Raw genomic sequence first — 19,133 nt, forward strand, 5'->3', positions numbered from 1 at the left:
TCTGCTTTTGAGAACGCCAAGATATGGCGGTACCTCCAATTGTAAAAATGTATCCCGTTTGTGATCTAGCTTTGTGTGGATCTGACAAGTAACCTGCATCTGCAAAACCAATCATTCGACCCTTTGAATTTTTAGGGTAAAATAGACCTAAATCAATAGTTCCTTGAAGGTAACGAAAGACATGTTTAATTCCATTCCAATGTCTTCGTGTAGGGGATGAACTGAATCTTGCTAAAAGATTGATGGCAAAAGATATATCTGGTCGAGTACAATTTGCAAGATACATAAGAGCTCCAATTGCACTTAGATATGGAACTTCAGGACCAAGTATTTCTTCATTTTCCTCGGATGGTCGGAATGGATCATTTTCAACATTAAGTGATCTAACTACCATCGGAGTGCTAAGAGGAGTTGCTTTATCCATGTTAAAGCGTTTCAGTACTCTTTTGGTATATGTAGATTGATGTAGAAATATACCCTTTTGAGAATGCTCAATCTGTAAACCTAGACAATATTTTGTCTGTCCGAGATCTTTCATCTCGAATTCTCCTTTTAAATAATCTGATGCTTTTTGTATTTCTTCTTGAGTTCCGATAATATTAAGATCATCAACGTACACCGCGATTATCACAAATCCGATTGTATTTTTCTTTATAAAAACACAAGGGCATATTGGATCATTTGTGTATCCTTCTTTTGTTAAATGTTCACTTAGACGATTATACCACATACGTCCTGATTGCTTTAAGCCGTATAATGATCTTTGCAGTTTTATTGCACATAACTCTTTAGGTTTGGAACTCAACATTTCTGGAATTTTAAATCCATCTGGGATTCTCATATAGATATCAGTATCTAATGATCCATATAAATATGCTGTAACAACATCCATGAGACGCATTTCGAGATTTTTATCAGCTGCTAGACTCATCAAGAATCTAAAAGTGATTGCATCCATAACAGGAGAATATGTTTCCTCATAATCAATTCCAGGCCTTTGAGAAAAACCTTGGGCTACGAGACGAGCTTTGTATCTTGTAATCTCATTTTTCTCATTTCGTTTTCGGACGAACACCCATTTGTATCCAACAGGTTTCACATCTTTGGGTGTGAGCACAATAGGTCCGAATACATTTCGTTTGTTAAGGGAATCTAGTTCGACTTGAATTGCATCTTTCCATTTTATCCAGTCATGTCTCTTTTGACATTCATATACAGACTTCGGTTCTGGATCTTCGTTTTCTTCATTTATTTCCTTTGCTAAAAGATATGAGAAAACATCATCAATACCATCCATCTCACTTCGTTTCCATATTTTTCCATTATGGATGTAATTGATAGAAATCTCGTGATTTTCTTCAGATTCAAGATGCTCTATATTATCGTTAGATTCACAATTTTCTTCTTCCAAAATATTTTCTGTTATTTTGGGAGTATCATGCTTTTCACTTTCCTTACGTTTTCTAGGAACTTTATCTTTCGAACCAATAGGTCTACCGCGCTTCAAACGTGTTCCTGATTCACGTGTATCAACTGCCGCTCCATATTTTTGTGGTATTTCAATACGAGCAGGAGTATTCGCAGCTGGTATGTGTGATTTAGTTACCATTTTGGTATCGGCAAATGCATCAGGTAATTGATTTGCTATATTTTGTAACTGCATGATACGTCGAACTTCTAGTTCTGACTGTTTCGTAGGAGGATCAAGGTGTAATAAAGATGGCACATTCCATTTGATTTCCTTTCCTACTTGATTATTGTCTCCCCCTAGAGTTGGGAACTCTTTCTCATTGAAATGACAATCGGCAAATCGTGCCGTAAACACATCACCAGTTTGTGGTTCTAGGTATCTTATTATTGATGGAGAATCATAACCAATATATATTCCTAACCGTCTTTGCGGTCCCATCTTTGTACGTTGCGGTGGTGCTATTGGAATATAAACCGCACAACCAAAGACTTTTAGATGAGAAATATTTGGTTCTCTACCAAATGCTAATTGTAATGGGGAATATCTATGGTACGCACTGGGTCTTATCCGAATGAGTGCTTCTGCATGCAAAATGGCATGTCCCCATACGGAGGTTGGAAGTTTTGATCTCATGATCAATGGCCTTGCAATCAATTGCAATCGTTTAATTAATGATTCTGCCAAACCGTTTTGGGTATGAACATGAGCAACTGAGTGTTCTACTTCAATCCCTGATACCATACAGTAATTATTAAATGCTTGGGATGTGAATTCACCAGCATTATCTAATCTAACTCTTTTAATTGGATGATCAGAGAACTGAGCTCTTAATTTGATTATTTGAGTTAGAAATCTCGCAAATGCCATATTTCGAGATGATAATAGGCAAACATGTGACCATCTACTTGACGCATCGATTAATACCATAAAGTAGTAGAATGGTCCACATGGCGGATGTATAGGTCCACAAATGTCACCTTGGATTCTTTCCAAGAACTTTGGTGATTCTTTATCGATTTTGGTTGGTGATGGTCTTATGATTAATTTCCCAAGAGCACATGCAACACATGTCATTTTATTACTCTGATATAGATCTTGGGTCTTCATTGAATGGCCATGTGAACTTTCAATGATTTTTCGCATCATTGTAGTGCCTGGGTGACCAAGACGGTCATGCCATAATGTAACATCTTCTGGATTTCTTTTGACCACAAGGTTTGATTCTATCGCATTAATATAAGTCTGATGTAATCCAGAAGGAAGTTTTGGAAACTTTTCCAGTACAAGATTTTTGCCTGACTTTTCAGAAGTTATATACATATACTTCTTTCCATTCTCAGTTGCAGACTGAGTTTCATATCCTTGAAGGTATATATCCTTGAAACTCAGCAAATTTCTCTTTGAATTTGGAGAATATAAAGCATTTTTTATGGAAAACTTTGTTCCATTAGGTAACATAAAGTTTGCTTTGCCAATTCCTTCAATCAAATCCGTAGGACCTGATATTGTGTTTACAGTCATTTTTGCTGACTTTAAGTTAGAGAAATATCTCTTATCTTTCAGTATAGTATGTGTTGTACCACTATCTGGAATGCAAACTTCTCTACCAATTTGCTTAGTTGTTGTTCCATTATCCATTTCTGTAACACACAATTAATATTAATAAAGAAAATAAAATTTCATAAGTAAACATTATATAATTATACATTGATTATAAGCACACACTCACTTATACATTAAACTATAATTATACATTAGTTGTTTCGAAAAACAATTTTATTCTAGAACTGAAAATACATAATAGTAATAATAATTTATGGCATCACTGGCATTATTGGGCTTGATTACTATAAGCATTTTAATTATCTTGATGAGTGGCCTCGTCGACATCGTCCATAAAGTCAGAAGACTCAAGGTATGTAGATGTTGTACCCTCAAAGTGCTCATTAAGATTAACTTCCTTTGCTTTGCCTCTGATGGTTTCTTGGTACAACTTACATAGATGCTGAGGAGTTCGGCATACTTGAGACCAATGCCCCTTCGATCCACATCTGTAACAGACGTTCTCGTTTTTACGAGTAGGGTTTTCTTGGGCTTCATTCCCTTTTCCACGATCGGATCGATTCCACGTGTTGGATCCCCTTCCTTTTGGGTTGTAACTCCTTTCATTACCACGATTAAATCGATGGCCACGACCACGACCGTAACCACGACCACGACCACGACCACGATAGGAAACATTTCCTCTTTCCGGATTTTTTACATCCGTTGCATTCACCTCAGGAAATGCTTTGGTTCCTGTGGGTCGGATATTGTGGTTTTTGATAAGGAGTTCATTATTTTTCTCCGCTATCATGAGCGCTACAGCGAGTTCAGAGAACCTCGTGTATCCACGGTTTCTGTATTGTTCTTGTAGAACATAATAGTTTTTGTGGAACGTTTGGTAAGTTTTCTCAAGCATTTCTGCTTCCGTCACGGGCTTACCGCAATATTCTAATTGCGCCGCTATCCTTAATATAGCGGAATTGTACGTTTCCACCTTTTCAAAATCTTGAAACCGCAGGTTCGCCCATTCATCGAGTGCATGGGGAAGAGTTATTTTCTTCTGGTTATCAAACCTCTCCTTTAGGGCTTTCCAAAGATCTAGAGGATCTTTTATCCTTGCATAGTCATGCGTAAGGTTTTCATCTAGGTGCTTTCTCAGAAATATTACGGCCTTAGCCTTTTCATGAGATGCCGTTTTGTTTCCTTCTTTTATTGTGTCGAGTATTTTCTCTGAATCTAGATGAAGCTCCATATTAGTTATCCACGCCGTGTAATTTGCCCCAGTTATTTCTAAGGCCGGAAACTGAAGTTTCTCGATATTTGCCATTTCTGAATTTCCAAGACACAAAATAGTAAATTTTATTAGAATTTTATAATATTTAAAATGAACCGTTTACATTAATCATGCAAGCAATTACAAATAGAAATAGTGTATAGAAAAGTAAACCGATATTCATCGTAAATTCCCCCGGAGCAAATTCTCCAACAAATAAACCGTAAATAGAAATACAAATTAGAATTGCAACTAAAATCAAAAACGCGCGAATCATCTTTCTTGAAAAAAAAAAAACCGGAGGAGAGCGATTTGAAAATATTTAAGAGAAGATGAGTAATTTTTGATGAAGAAAATGAGTGAAGTATGAGTGTATTTATAGATGTAAAAATACTGTTCATAGCCGTTGTAAAAAGGTAAAATTTTTGAAAATTTTTCTTTGTGACCGTTGGGGTTAAATCGTTAAATCGAAAATTAATCCGAAAATATTGTAATAAGTAGTCAATCAGATTCCATAAATTTCATAAATAATTTATATAGACCACTAAGCATTTATATAATAGCCATATTATAATAAACATGTAAATATTAATCGTAGTATAGTGATAGTCTAATTTTCATTTTTAAATAAATTTTGCGGCGGCACAGCCGAGCCAAACGATTATAATGTAATTAATAATCAAGGTTTATTAACGAGGCGACATACCGCCCGCATTAATATAGGTAAATAATGGTGAATTAAAACAACCACTATAAAATAATAAATAATAATATAGGCGGTATACCGGCCATTATAGCAGGGTAAATATGATACATATAAACTTTACCGAATTGCAGAGTGATCGTGCTGATAACGTGTTATAAAATAAGTTATAATTTTATAGTATCGAGAATTTTAAATAAGAGTGAAATTTTATACCCGCAGAAGAGAGATAATACTGATACAAGAGAGTAAACGAGAGAAAGTTTATTATATAGAGGAGGAGGAGAGAATTGTGTGTCTTACAATGATCGAAGTCGATCGTATATATAGAAGTAAGAAAAGTAAATTACTATGCATGCACAGTGATAATGGGCTCCACACTTGTTACATTTACACGAAGCTTGGGTAATTCGGTGCTGTCATTTTTGACATTTGTTTCATGCACGTTTATAACAATTTTCAACTATATATGTGGTAGGCACAATAGATATGTCATTTTGTTACGTTGAGTGGAATAGTATCGATCTTTTTTCTCTCTCTAAATAATCCTCCGTCTTCTCTCTATCAAAAAAAACACAACCGTTGCGATTTGGGTTTTCCAGCCGACGGATGGGTTCCCACAGCCACCGTCGGTCCGGTTTCTGCTTTGATTTTTCTTGTCCGTTTTGCATGTATCTATAGGTGGGAGAAAGATCGGTTTCTCCCCTTTTTGATTCTGGGGTGTGGAAGCTTCGTCAGTTTCTTCACCGCCGGCTTAGACTCCGGGCAGTAGAAGCGTATCACAGCCTTGCGGCTCCGGCTATAGATTTCCAATCGGGGTGGTATTGGTGGGTTATCAGTGATGTGGTTCAGAATTCTCGGCGTGGCGTTTTTAGATGAGATATCGAACAGATCGATTAAAGCTTTCTGAAATTGAAGCCACGGCGAGAAGTTTATCGGGAAGAAATTTCGAGACATCTCCAATCTGGTGTTTGGTGGCTCTGGAGGAGACCGCGACGATGGTCGCTTTGAAGCTCTCCGCACATAGGAGCACAACCGTGGATGATGCAGTGGATTCCGATAGTTTTCCGGCGAAGCGACGTATGGTTTCGTCGGTGGTGGAGAAATGTTGGGTTAAGGTGACACGTGTGGCCTCGTTGTTGAGGTGAGCACACGTGTTTGGGTGTTTCGGTGGGGTGGGCTTTAATCGTTTGGGCCTTGACCCTTTGTTTATTTTATTTTGTGGTTTGGTCCTGTATGGGCCTTCCTGTAATATTGTCTCGGGCTTGGTCCAGTTGGGCCTTGACCCTTAATATAATAATGTTAGACGGAAAAAAAAATGTCATCTATCTTATTAAATCAGAAACATTACAACTTTTTCTATGTAGATTTTAAAGGTGGACCTTATATATTTAAATTAAATGTCTCATTCTTTATACATAATACGTACCATAGTCTAACTTTGCATTGATGTATTTCCTTAAATACAATTCTTTTTTTGTCCATATTCCATATATAGTTTCACCTTTATTACATATCGATTTAAATAAGATAGATACTAAGAATACTAAAAATATTAATCTTACTAGAATTACCCTATACAATTCATTTTAAATTGATCAGTATACTTTCATTGGCCATATTGATTTTATTAGTACGAATAACATTAGGTAGATAAATCATAGACACATACATAAAGATTTGACTATTTTTTAACTACCTTGGGCCTAATCTACTTTCTAAAATAAATAACACATAGCTTTATATATTATATAGAATATAGTAATATTGTATAGTATTATACTTATACAATAATACTAAAAACAAACCAAACTGAAATATAATATATATCGAAAATGCATTGAACCATTACTGACAAAATATATTATACCTCACGGATAAAATTCAATTTCAAATTATGTAATAATTATTTTAAAAAATTAAACTTCGTAATGTACAAAAACATAAGTTTTATATCAAATTTTGTGTTACAATAAAAAGACATAACTCGCGCTTGCAAAATATTATTTTTACATACGAAAGAAAATTTTGGTATTGCTCTTTAAACACAAAATTGAATTATACAAACTCGATACTACATAAAACTAAACAATACAGAATACATTTTAAAAATAAAACCCGTGCGTGTACGCATGGCCTTTGCGAAAATCGTAGATATGTTTATATAATATATAAATATATTATGTTATACATATTTTCATATAAATAATACCCCAATGTAAGTTTTGTATGATAAATATTGAAAATAAAAAATATAGCACTATATATTTAAAATAATATATAAAATATTTACTTTACATTATCATAAATTTTAAAAATCAAATTTAGTAATTAAACACATTGCTTATTTAAACACATTAGTACACATTGTTATTTATCAAAATTTTATATTAATACACTTGCAATCATATATAACATTTAGTACAAATAAAGATAAAAAAAGTTTGATTCCCGCTCGGTCGAGCGGGTCATGATCTAGTTTTGTTATTTAAAAAAAAAAACAATGTATGTGAAAAGAGTTAGATAGTGGAAGAATGAGATAAGAAACGAGACATGATCGATCGGTTGAACACTTGAACTTGATTTGTCTTTGGATTACAGTCATTGTAGTGATGATGATGGTTAAGGTAGGAAGAGCAATCAAGCCATCACACATTCCCTTTTTCGGTTGAAATTGAATTGTCTTTGGAATGCAGTTACGGTAATCATATGCCTTGTTTATTCTTCTATTTTACTTTGATTCGATTATCTTCCTCTATAATAATCTTGCTTCACGTGGACTGCCCATGATTGTTTTCTAGGCAGCTGGCGAAACGCACGGTAAATTAATGTTTGCCTATACTCCTTTAGGAACAAAATGTGTATATATTTATATAACAACTACAATCAGTTATCAAATATTTTGGCACGTATAATATACAATATGCATGTGTGGAAAGAGTGGAGTGGACATTGGTGTTGGTGGTCCCGGTGGAGTATGACTGCTACGCCCTCACTAGTCACTACGCTTTTTGATAGTGTCTATGTACCATGCGTTTTTACTCTATATATACTTCTTAAATGTAAAACATCGTTTCCTCAAAAAGTATATCATTGATTTCAGCAAAAAGAAATTGTCGGTTCTGTAAATATGTTGATATTACAGCTGCTCCATGTCAGTGACCGAAGTACTGAATAATAATTCTGGTTGATGATGTCCAGTTGTTTCTAGACAAATTTAGGTTGATGCATTATTTTTGAACAAAAGTCTCAAACAAACCAGTACAAACTGATTAATGCTAGTATGACATAATGTAAAGTAAGAAATGAGAACCTTTTTTTTTTCTGTGGGAGGTAATGAAGATTGAGAGACTGTTGTTTGTTTAGTGGATTGTCTAACATGAGATTTATTAGCTGAAAACAATCGTGCGTCTTACTTTATACTACTAAACTAAATGTTTTCGAAATGTCCTTGTTTATAACAATAAACTAGAGTTTTGACCCGCACACCCGTGCGGGTGTTATTTTTATTTTTTATTTTTTGCATAGATATCGAATATCAGTTGTATAATCGAATATTTTCTGATTTGTCCTCCTCTTGTTAACTTCAAAAACAAAATTTTGATGTTTATTGATCAATGACACGTTAGAGTTTCTCACTTTAGGATTTTTTCCAGAGTTTCTCACTTTAGGATATCTATTCTTTTGTCTCTTATTGATACTACGATTTCTAAATTTATTTCCAATTTTTTTGCCATGTTTAGATATTTAAACTACTCAGTTAAGAAAAAAAGATTTTAGATAAAATATCATAACTACCAAAACCATAAAAAATATGTATCATAATGTTGTTTCTAAATATTTGTTTTGTATATGTCATGTCTCCATTTTCTTTCATCTCCAAATTCCATATGATTTGAAAATAAACGGATTGAAAATAAATTTTTAAAATTTGTTAATAATGACACGTATGTTTATTACGTTGGTTGAATTAAATTTTTAAAGACACATTTCTAAATATTTTGATAAACATTTAACATTTTTTGTTCGTATTCAAATCAAAATTTTAGAAAACATATATTTGAAACTGACTCACGGAATAAAAATCAGAAAAAATCACCACAAAATTAAAGTAAATACTATTTATCAAAATTTAATATATTGGAAAAAATTATATTTGTTTAGGAAATGAAAGATTGCAATATTTTATGTTAGCTAAATATTAGGTAATCTGGTGTAGAATATATGATTTTTTATAGAAACAATATTTAGTATGTATTTTGTAATTTTATTTATTAAAATTATATATGGTTAAGAGTTAAAAAAAGGAGTAGCATGTACTTGAAATTATTTAGGAAAAGTTATTTCAAAATTTTATTGATGTTTTAATAGTTTAGATATTTGTATATAAAAATTGAAATTGATGATTAGTTTTTATTATAATCCTTTGGTTAATTTCAAACCATATAGTAATGTGTAAGATGAGATAATTTTATGTATGATGAAATATTGAATTGTATCAATTTAGTAATGTAGTGAACAAAAAAAATATCAATTTAGTAATGTATAAGAAAGGACCCGTATAAACATTCTGTTATTGTTTAGGGTTAACCAAAATTATACTTTGTAAAATGATATAATTGACCAAACAATTGATTTTTTGTTGTTCGGTGGAATTGATTACATGGCTAGGTTAAGTCGAGGTTTGGTTTAGTTATTAAGAAATATTTTTTCGATGGTTTGTTTTAAGTAATTACGGTATGTGTTGGTCAACTTTAATTATTTTGATTGCTTACCGAACGTAATGTCAAGGTGGCTATTGGCATAGAAAATTGGGTTAGAAAAATCAATGGCATTAGATAGTACTCCTTCCGTTTCATATTATTTGTCGTTCTAAGTCTTTGCACAAAGAGTAAGAAAACATTTAATTTTACATATTTCCAAAATAAAAATACTATTACCAATACACATCAACCAATACAAAAATAGAATAGAGAATATTTTCAATAAATTTTGCATTGAAAACCAAAAACGACACTTATTTTGAAACAAAAATTTTGCTCTAGAACGACATATAATTTGAAACGGAGGGAGTAATTATTAAGCAAAACTCAGGGTCAAATTTTATTTGTACTTCAGTTTTAATAGTTTAGATTTAATCAATGGCATTAGATTGTAATTATTAAGCAAAACTCAGGGTCAAATTTTATTTGTACTTCAGTTTTAATAGTTTAGATGGGACAGCTAAATTTTCCATACACATCATAAAGTTATTACTACTAATACTTAACAAATGTATTTTATGCAGTACTTTAAACTATGTTTTAAAAAAGTACAGTACTCTAAACTATTTTGAGGTTTAATTAGTGTAGATTTCATCGAATGTCTAACACTTTGTCGGAATCGAGCTTATAAAAAATGATATAGTACCTCTCAAAATCTGCATTTCTTCTGACCCCATAGAAATTAAATTATTAATACGCCTCAGGACACTCTAGTTTACGTCGAACAAACATCAACACATTATACATCAAGAAGTAGATGCTCTAACAAGTATAAAAAATCATGTGCTAATCAGCTAACCCCTAACATAGACAGTAGTAGCCTTAAGAGTCCGTGAACCAAAAGTTTATAAGTTGCAAATAATCATATGAACCAGGATAGCCCGCGACTTTTCAATCTACATTATATATCAATAATTGTAATCTTATACTATAGCATTTTCTGCATAGCACTATGCTAGCTAACAGCTAAGGAGTTTCTGGTTTTTGATCTATAATCTACTTCGGCTATGTTTTGAGTCTTTTGACTGGTACAAGTGGACTGTTTGTACATATACATATTTCATCATTATACAAACGGGCTGAGTTATTCGTCAGTAAGCCCATAATATCAATATCTTAAATCATAACATTGGCCCAAAATCTAAACAGACTTTTCCTATTATCCTCATCTATAGAGCGAGACAAAAGATGCCAAACCGAGGTACCCTGCACTTAAATTAAACAACGAGATAACGGAATATTAAAAGCAACACGTGAAAAAAATATATTAAATTTCAGTTACAACTTTCGTGATTTCGTAATTTTCCCATTTATTTTTGAACTTATTCAATCAGTTGATACGTTTATACAGGAAAAGAAAAGATTTCAATACGTAGAAAAGGAAAAAAACAAACTCACGAGAGGAGCCACCCTCGTAATTAATAACGCGTGATTGAGGATTAATACATGTCCTTTTTATTACATTGAATCTAATCATGCTAATTTGCCCTTACGTAGGGCCCGCACTCTCAGAGCTTCATATCACAAAAGTCCTTTAACTACCCTTCATCCCAAAACGCATCGAAACAACAAAAAGGATAAATCGGTCATATCACAAGATATTATCAAAGAGTAAAGCAAAAAAAAAAGGAAAAGTCGGAGTACTACTAAATTAGCGGAATCTACGCGTTCGAAATTGATACAGAACAAACTAGTGGGGGTAAGGAAAGTGGGTCCCGACGTCTCCGATAATCAAGGGATTAGCCAGTCGTAACGCACCACGTATCGAGATTACTCTGGTACTTGTAGTGCTTAAGAAATGGTTTTGGCGGGCTTAATTAAAAAATTCAAAAAATCAGAGCCCCAAAGTTAAAAACCCTAGCCCCTCTTTCTCTCTCCCTCTATCTATCTTTCACTCAAATCTCTTCCCTCGCCACTTCTCCCTCCATTTTCGCTCTCTAGGTTTTCGAGCTTCGTCTCTCGAATCCGAAAGCTGAATCTTTCCCGAAGTAGAAGGTCTCTGTTAATCTGAGGTTAGTTCCTTCTCCGTCTCTTATCCCCTTTTTCGATTTCTAGGGTTTGAATCTCTCACTCACTCTCTCGATTCGATTTGATTTGGTATCCTATTTTTAGTGTAAATGGTTTGATGAATTTGCTGCGATTTGACGGTTTAACGATTTGCAATTGATTTTGTAGCTGTCACTGCCATATGGGGAAAGTATCACCGAAGGATTCGGATTCGAAGATCTCAACGAGGAAGAAGAGGTTGAAGAGTTCGAATAACAAGTACTTAAAGCCTGGGGCTCTTGTTCAGCTCTGTTACAGCAAAGCTTCCGCAACTGCTAAGTCTTGCAATGATCTGGGGAAGAAACGTGTACCTGTGTTTGATACTAAGCCTGTGGAAGATGTTATTTCTCTCAGAAGCCCTCTGGTTTCGTCCCCTGTTAACGTTGTGAAGCGGAGCAGTGTGGTGAAGCCGATGAAGTTCGATGATTTGCAGGTGGAGAGTAGGAAGAGTCCTCTAATGTTATCTCCTGTGGGTATCGTTAGGCAAAACTCGCTGCTGAGGACGCCTAAGACTCCGCAAGCTGAGCCATGCAACTCTGAGTCTCAGTTTGAGTCTCTTCCCATGGATTTGCTGGTAACTTCTCGTGTTCCTTTTGGTAGTAGTTATCTGAATGTATGGAGTGTAGTGTGAAAGTCTTTGCCTTTTGATGCTTTATATCTCTTTTTAGGTTAAGATTGTGTGTCATCTGCACCATGACGAGCTGAAGGCAGTGTTCCATGTTTCTCAGAGAATAAGGGCAGCTGTAAGTGTTGGTTGCCTTGTTTTTTAGTTTTGCATCCATGTATTTATTGGTGTTTTAATCTTCTTTTTTTGGAACAGGCCGTGATTGCAAGACAGTATCATTTCAATTTTACAACGCCAGACCGCTCAAGACAGGAAATGCTGAGTGTTCTGACCCCATTGCCAATAAATCGTTGGCCATTTGTTAGGTACATGTTTTTTGCTTTCAAGTTTACTCATTTTGAATAAGAGCATCAAACAACTTGTTTGGCTTGGCTCTTAACAAGACCTTCACACTGATCTGATGATAAACAGCAAGGGTGATGGAAACGCAAGAGTCATGGCGAGCCCACACACCCCAAAAGCGCCGAGACATGGTCCTCGACCACCTTGCCGAACTAAACTAGCAGAGATGAAGCAAATCGCTGCTGTTCTTTTCCAAGACCAGACAGCTTCTTTCCCTTCGAGGTGCAACGTTCCTTCGGTTCTCCAGAGGCCGACTCTGTTCAAGCCACTGGCTCCAAAGCACCCTCGTGTGCTCTTCTATGAAGATGAGTTATGTCAAGCTGTTGCTCAAAACAACCTTCAGTGATTATTGCTTTGCTACAGTCACAAGACGCTTTCGTTTCGCTTCTCTGTCTCCTGTTCATATTAAGTTTGCCTTCATCGCCGCCGTTCATGATCATCTCCATCATGATTATCATCACCAGCGTCGTCTCCAGTTATAGACTATATAGTATTAAGTAGCATGCAAGTTTTGTAGCAGTGCTAGTTCAGGGTATTAGGGTTTTTTACATGGCAATATCGTAGTATCATTTCAAGGTTTTCGAGTTTCAAGTCATCTGAGTTTGTCTTAATAATAAGCAAGTGTTTTCTGAACTTGTCAGTTGAGTCTTGTGTATATTTTTCTGCATTTATTTGGATCAATTGTTTTATTTTTCTCCTTTTTATGAATTTTTTTTACTTTGCTTTCTTCTTAAATCTAATCTATTAATTTAGGGATTATCTACTCTTTCATAGTTGTTGCTAAAATATATTATGCCTTATATACAATGCAACCTACCAACTTAAATTAAACTAAATCTTAACCAACATAGATTAGTTAAACCTAACCAGTAACACTTTTATAATATTTTTGGTTAATCTCTTAATATAATTAGATCATATAAATCTGAACCACTCTTAAATCAACGAGTTCCATATCATTCCAGACATAAGAGAAAAAATATCCGACTCATTTACAACGTAAGCATACAAAGACCGTGTATACTTATGCTCATTGATCTTAAAAAAAACAAATAATTGCGGCATAGACCAACATAGGCTCATGTTCGTATCACTAACTTTACTTCCATATATTTACTCTTCACCTACATCATATCACAACATACACAATTATGCAAGAACATGATTTTTTTTTTTATTATTCAAACAACCAAATAATGGTGGCATATGGTCAGTAGATTTTTTAAATATGTTTTTTATATATTACATTTTACGAGACTATGTGTATAAGTTTTTTTTTGAAAAAAGGCATAACTATGTGTATAAGTTAAAAGGTAAAAGGTTTGATAAGGCAAATTATTATACTAAAAATGAAAGAAGATTAATACAAACTAATAACAAGTACAACACAAATTATAACACTATTAAATTTTATATATATTTAATAAAATATTATATATATGTCTAATATGTATATATTATATAAATGTTACACAAAATATATATAATATTATATACACATATTATATATACCATATATTATTAATTGAAATTTGACAAATCAATTTCCGCCCTTTAGGGCGAGTCCTAATCTAGTTGGCTTTAAAGTTTGTCTGAGTTTAATCCCTACCCAAAATAAAATGAAAATATAATTTCGGATGATTGAGCACCAATTTTAATCTAAAAATCTGTTTATATATATCATAATTTTGTAAATTGTAGCAACTGTAAATCTAAATGATTATTTTTCCTTCACGTACTACACAACTTGTAATCTATAGTTGTTATATATTAAAAGGAGTTTTACATGATTTAATGAGATTATCCATAGATGTATCACCACCACCAAGATTTAGGCAAATTAATTTATTTTCGAAAGGCATCTTATAGAATTGGGCCGAGTTGTATATGCTAATATGGAATTATAGGGCCTTAATAAACCTATTTGCAAGACAGCCGTCACTTCCCTGTTGTCACGTGTAGGGTCCAATCCTTTTTGTGTGGCTATAAATCTACGTTCTATGTGTTGCGTAGAAACATTTTCTGCATCGGAGAGATTCGAGATCTCGCGAGGCTCCATCGTCTCTTTCTCCGATCCATCGCTGATCTACTGTTAGCTTCTTAGATTTGATTTTCTTTTGGCGCGTAATCGTAATCGCAAGCCTTCGTGATCGATCTAGGGTTCCCGCGAGATCTAAGATTCCATCGTTTTTTTTTGTCCCGTAGTCAATCATCTTCTTCCTTGGATTCGTCCCTAAAAATCGTAAACAATGTCTCGGTGTTTCCCGTTCCCGCCACCTGGCTATGTAGTGAATGGAATCCGCGATGAGGCTATGATCGATTCGATCAAGGTTTGTTTGATGAGCATTGATATGCTTTTTGGTATTTTTTTTGGGGGATTTCGAATGCTCAAACCTGATTCTAGGGTTTGTTGCCGACTTGAAAGATGGTGATTAGAGTTTCTATTGAAAATGAGGAATACATATTGTACTATATCATATAACACGAATACAATGTCACAGTATCAACGGAAGAAAGACTGATTCTAAGTTTGTATAGTCCATTGAGTACATGTTTGGAAATCAATTGTTGTCCATCATTTGGAGTTTAAGGGCTGCTCTATCTGAGTTCTTGATTTTCATTGAATGTGGCAAGTTCTTGACATAATCATTGATCCATTGTTTTTTGTTAACTCAGGGGGCAGAGGAGAAATGTAATAAAGAACTAAGGAGGCAGGAGAGAAAGAAAAGAGATAAAAAGGAGAAGAAAGATAAGAAGGATAAAAAGAGGAAGGAGAGGGGAAGTGGGGAAGGTGAAAGCGAAAAGCATTCTCATAAGAGACAGCGTAAAGAAGAAGTTGCCAAAGATGTTGTTCAGAAGAACCAGAAAGTCGATGATGTTTTTCGTAAACTCAAAGAAAGTGAAATTAGCTGTTTGGCCAAGAGCAGCGTTACTGTTGAGCGTGAGCTGCTTCAGTCCACGTCTCAGAACTCTTGTGATAGCACTCTTAACAGCAATGAGAAGGAGAAGAAGCAGACGCTCAATGGTGGTAGACATAACAACAACAATGGTAGCACTCTTAACAGCAATGAGCTACCTAAGGACAAGGAGAAGCAGCCTCTCGATGGTAGACATAGCAACATCAACAACAACAACGACTCTGGTGAGTTTGTTTGTGTTTCTTGGGAAGGATCTAGTATTCTTGTTGGGTCTATTTGTCTTTTCAGGACATTTGATGACAAATCTTTCTTCATATATTAATTTGAAGAAAGCATCATTCGGATTCGTTTGCCTATCCGAAGGCCTAAAGATCCTGAAGGGATGATGATGATGATTACCAACAAGGATCAACCTTGTCCTTCCCGGGATTTAAAGTTTGATAGTGTTACTAGAGAGCAGCCGCAACCTCCTTGTTCCACTTCTGCTCCAGAACATGCGTCAAAGCCACATGAAGAGAAGATAAAAGCCCACACTTCCACAAGGAAACACAAAGAGAAACACAGAGAGAAGAAACACAAAGAGAAGAAATTGCCGTCTACTACCACTCAAGAAACTTATCAACCTTCAAGCCTATGCAGGTTGTGCCCTCCATCAATTGCGGAGCAGTTCTTGAATGTAGTTGAGAACTGGGTCCCTAACACGATCGAGAGCAGAGTAGAGCTCACTAACTCTGAAGAGGATGAATGTTGGTGGTTGATGAAGAAGCCAAGTAGCAACAAGACTGACTCAGAAAGATGCAAACAACTTCTTGGCGGAAACTTTGAGACCAAGGAAGTAATAAGCAGTTCAATAGCTTGGCCACGTGCTCGCCTTTTACCAGAAGCTGATGTCTACGCCTTACCTTATACCGTCCCTTTCTGATAACATCATCAATGTCTCATAAAGGTTGAGATAACAAACCTGGTCGAGATGTCTATGTACCGGACTCGGACCAGACATTTTTTCGTGTAGCCTTAATGTTTGTATAAGAGAACACTGTTTGTTATTCTTAGTAAAATCAAGTATTACGCCTCAAATCTCTCTAGCTAGAAAATTAACTCTTTATATTTTCATGACAAGTGGGATTTTACATTCTTGAATAAAACAACTAGAGTGGAAGAGAGACTGCTAGTCCAAAATTTATAGATGTCTCAACCATGAGTAAGTTGAATTAAACCCATAATTCGATTTTTATAAGAGACAGCAATAACGAAGAAAAGAGTGAAGAAAACAAAAAAAAAAGCAAATACTTAATGTAACGAGAGACCTCTGTCATCAAAGAGCTTCTTAGCCTCTCTCTCCCATGAAAGCTATTACAAAATGGAGCAAGCTTTTTGCGCCTTGCTCTTCTTTTTCTTCTGCTTTGGAGGTTGAAGGACCACTCTGATCGCTGCATCGAAGACTCCCTTCACGTTCTGCCGTTTATATATGCATATATATCACACAAGGGTTTTCATCAAAAAAAGATGGAAGGCAATACACTGAAAAATGTTACTCATAAGATTTATATTTACCTCTTGTGATTTTGAACTGCATTCAATGTAAGCAGGCGCTTCAATTAGCTTCTTCAGTTCCTCCCCCTTCAATTTCGCAGAGCCAGGCAAAATGATTAACGAGTTTTTTTGTTGCGAAAATGGCACTGAGGAGATAACAAATATTCATACCTGAGCTGTGGTAATAGGGACAGCACCAGGATGGTCTACGAAGAACTGCTTGTCATCCCGAAGATCTGACAGAAAAGTTCAGACTTGTATATATAAAATGCATAAAAGCAAGATATGAAAAGAGAGTAGTAAAGTTACCTAGTTTGGTACCAACAAGGACGATGGGGACACCAGGAGCATAATGCTGCAACTCAGGGATCCACTTCTTGGAGACATTCTCATAACTAGCCTTACTAATGAGAGAGAAGGCTAGAATGAAAACATCAGCACCACGGTAACTCAATGGTCTTAATCTGTTATAGTCCTCCTGCCCTGTTAAAACAAATATATTATTTGATAGTAAATCCACAGCTGCAGCTAAGACAAGCTCAATAATGAAATGAGTGATCATTAATTTACCTGCAGTATCCCACAATCCAAGATTGACCGTGGCTCCATTAACAACCACATTGGCACTAAAGTTATCGAAAACAGTGGGGACATAGTCCTGTTCCAATGGAAAAAAAATAATTTTAAGTGAAAATAATACATACAAGCTCCTTTAACATTCTTTCTATCAGACAATATTTGAATAACCAATCACAATTAATTCACATGAAATGTATATCTTCAGACAGAGATGACAAATGTTGCCAAGAATGTTGGATACATGATCATTACCGTGGGAAAGGTGTTGCTGGTGTAAGAAATGAGCAAACATGTTTTGCCAACAGCTCCATCTCCAACGGTGACACACTTTATGAACCTTGATGCGCTCATTGCCGATACAAATACACACACACACAAAAGGAATTAATCAACCTCAGATGTATACCTGAGGAACCTAGAGAACCCCTCTATATGAAGCCAATTCCTATGAATATTCTACCATCTAGATTCAATGAACCATCTCCCGCACAAAAAAAAAGACAAAAAAAACTAAGTAAATTTCAGAGGACACAAAGGACGTGATTGATCATAGGAGGAGTAAGAAGAAGAATGTGAATGTGAATGTGAATGTTTTGTGTTAACAAAACGTGAGGACAATGAATTGGATCAACAGAGAGAAAAGAGAAGACGAAGTAGAAAGTGATGGCCTCAAATAATTGCCATTGAAGCGTTCTCTAAGGGATGGTATGTAATGGCATCATCTCTGCCACCAACCTCCCCCGATTCTTTTGCCTCCTTTTTCTTTTCTTCTTTTAAAAACATATTAACTGTTTTTGTTGTTATTTTTTATTGGTTTTGGTTTTTAATATTTTAGACATTTTTCTATAAAAAAAAATTATCATGATTGTTATGCAATGCGTCAACAAGACATTTCTCTAATGGAACATCATAATGTTTGGTCATGTGTCTTGTTTAGTACTAAAATGTAGGCTATCGTGCACATAATTAACTTCATCTCCGACACTCATACGTCATGCACATACATAAGAAATAGTCTAAATACATAATCTATATATATGTCAACAACAAACATGCAAAGATAAACTAGTTGCATAAATGGTAAAATGTGAATATACTTTGCTAAGATTAGGATAAGGCTTCTTCCAAATCATACTTTGCTTTCTCCAGCTGACAAAACATACTTCTCCATAGACCCTTCTTTAAAATATAGACATTGCTCAATCCTAGTACTTGATTTCTTGTACTTGCTCTTGGAACGTCTTACAATGGCAATGAGCCTCGTTGCAGAGTACCTCAAAGAGATAGAGAAGACTCGTAGAGACCTTCGAGCTCTCTATCTCTTCTAGAAACTGT

At 34.9% G+C, this 19,133-nt stretch overlaps 4 protein-coding genes across 5 annotated transcripts; 2 read left to right on the forward strand and 2 right to left on the reverse strand.

Moving 5' to 3' along the window:
• Positions 1-3,329: 3,329 nt before the first annotated feature.
• LOC108827144 (uncharacterized) lies at positions 3,330-4,343 on the reverse strand. The gene has a single exon (XM_056996911.1). The coding sequence runs from the start codon at positions 4,341-4,343 to the stop codon at positions 3,330-3,332; it is 1,014 nt and encodes a 337-aa protein (XP_056852891.1).
• A 7,264-nt stretch (positions 4,344-11,607) lies between these two features.
• Positions 11,608-13,465, forward strand: LOC108853983 (F-box protein At4g35930). The gene is made up of 5 exons (XM_018627463.2): positions 11,608-11,767; positions 11,931-12,375; positions 12,470-12,544; positions 12,622-12,731; positions 12,838-13,465. Exons 2-5 carry the CDS (start codon positions 11,944-11,946, stop codon positions 13,112-13,114), a joined length of 894 nt encoding a protein of 297 aa, XP_018482965.1. The 5' UTR covers positions 11,608-11,767; positions 11,931-11,943; the 3' UTR covers positions 13,115-13,465.
• A 1,306-nt stretch (positions 13,466-14,771) lies between these two features.
• LOC108853981 (uncharacterized) lies at positions 14,772-16,763 on the forward strand. Its single transcript, XM_018627461.2, has 3 exons — positions 14,772-15,098; positions 15,445-15,910; positions 16,016-16,763. Exons 1-3 carry the CDS (start codon positions 15,018-15,020, stop codon positions 16,606-16,608), a joined length of 1,140 nt encoding a protein of 379 aa, XP_018482963.1. The 5' UTR covers positions 14,772-15,017; the 3' UTR covers positions 16,609-16,763.
• A 92-nt stretch (positions 16,764-16,855) lies between these two features.
• On the reverse strand, positions 16,856-19,034 carry LOC108853985 (rac-like GTP-binding protein ARAC1). Of its 2 annotated transcripts, XM_018627465.2 has the most exons (6): positions 18,051-19,034; positions 17,790-17,877; positions 17,529-17,702; positions 17,391-17,455; positions 17,241-17,306; positions 16,856-17,141 (listed from the first exon to the last, which is right to left on the reverse strand). In XM_018627465.2, exons 1-6 carry the CDS (start codon positions 18,147-18,149, stop codon positions 17,040-17,042), a joined length of 594 nt encoding a protein of 197 aa, XP_018482967.1. In that variant the 5' UTR covers positions 18,150-19,034; the 3' UTR covers positions 16,856-17,039. The 2 variants fall into 2 exon arrangements, with proteins under 2 accessions (XP_018482967.1, XP_056852890.1); XM_056996910.1 differs by having other exon boundaries at positions 17,529-17,877.
• Between the last annotated feature and the right edge of the window lie 99 nt (positions 19,035-19,133).

This window comes from Raphanus sativus, unplaced genomic scaffold (assembly GCF_000801105.2).
Source record: "Raphanus sativus cultivar WK10039 unplaced genomic scaffold, ASM80110v3 Scaffold0425, whole genome shotgun sequence".
In the NCBI taxonomy this organism is placed as follows: Eukaryota; Viridiplantae; Streptophyta; class Magnoliopsida; order Brassicales; family Brassicaceae; genus Raphanus; species Raphanus sativus.

Excerpts from the sequence above, each read along its gene's own strand:
- LOC108853985 (XM_056996910.1), bottom strand. The coding sequence starts at position 18,149 with ATGAGCGCATCAAGGTTCATAAAGTGTGTCACCGTTGGAGATGGAGCT. Across the intron at positions 17,878-18,050 it reads CCAGCAACACCTTTCCCACG|GACTATGTCCCCACTGTTTT; the intron begins GTAATGATCATG and ends CCATTGGAACAG. Across the intron at positions 17,142-17,240 it reads GCAGTTCAAAATCACAAGAG|AACGTGAAGGGAGTCTTCGA; the intron begins GTAAATATAAAT and ends TATAAACGGCAG.
- LOC108853981 (XM_018627461.2), top strand. The coding sequence starts at position 15,018 with ATGTCTCGGTGTTTCCCGTTCCCGCCACCTGGCTATGTAGTGAATGGA. Across the intron at positions 15,099-15,444 it reads CTATGATCGATTCGATCAAG|GGGGCAGAGGAGAAATGTAA; the intron begins GTTTGTTTGATG and ends TTGTTAACTCAG. Across the intron at positions 15,911-16,015 it reads CAACAACAACAACGACTCTG|AAAGCATCATTCGGATTCGT; the intron begins GTGAGTTTGTTT and ends ATTAATTTGAAG.
- LOC108853983 (XM_018627463.2), top strand. The coding sequence starts at position 11,944 with ATGGGGAAAGTATCACCGAAGGATTCGGATTCGAAGATCTCAACGAGG. Across the intron at positions 12,376-12,469 it reads CTCTTCCCATGGATTTGCTG|GTTAAGATTGTGTGTCATCT; the intron begins GTAACTTCTCGT and ends ATCTCTTTTTAG. Across the intron at positions 12,732-12,837 it reads AATCGTTGGCCATTTGTTAG|CAAGGGTGATGGAAACGCAA; the intron begins GTACATGTTTTT and ends GATGATAAACAG.
- LOC108827144 (XM_056996911.1), bottom strand. The coding sequence starts at position 4,343 with ATGGCAAATATCGAGAAACTTCAGTTTCCGGCCTTAGAAATAACTGGG.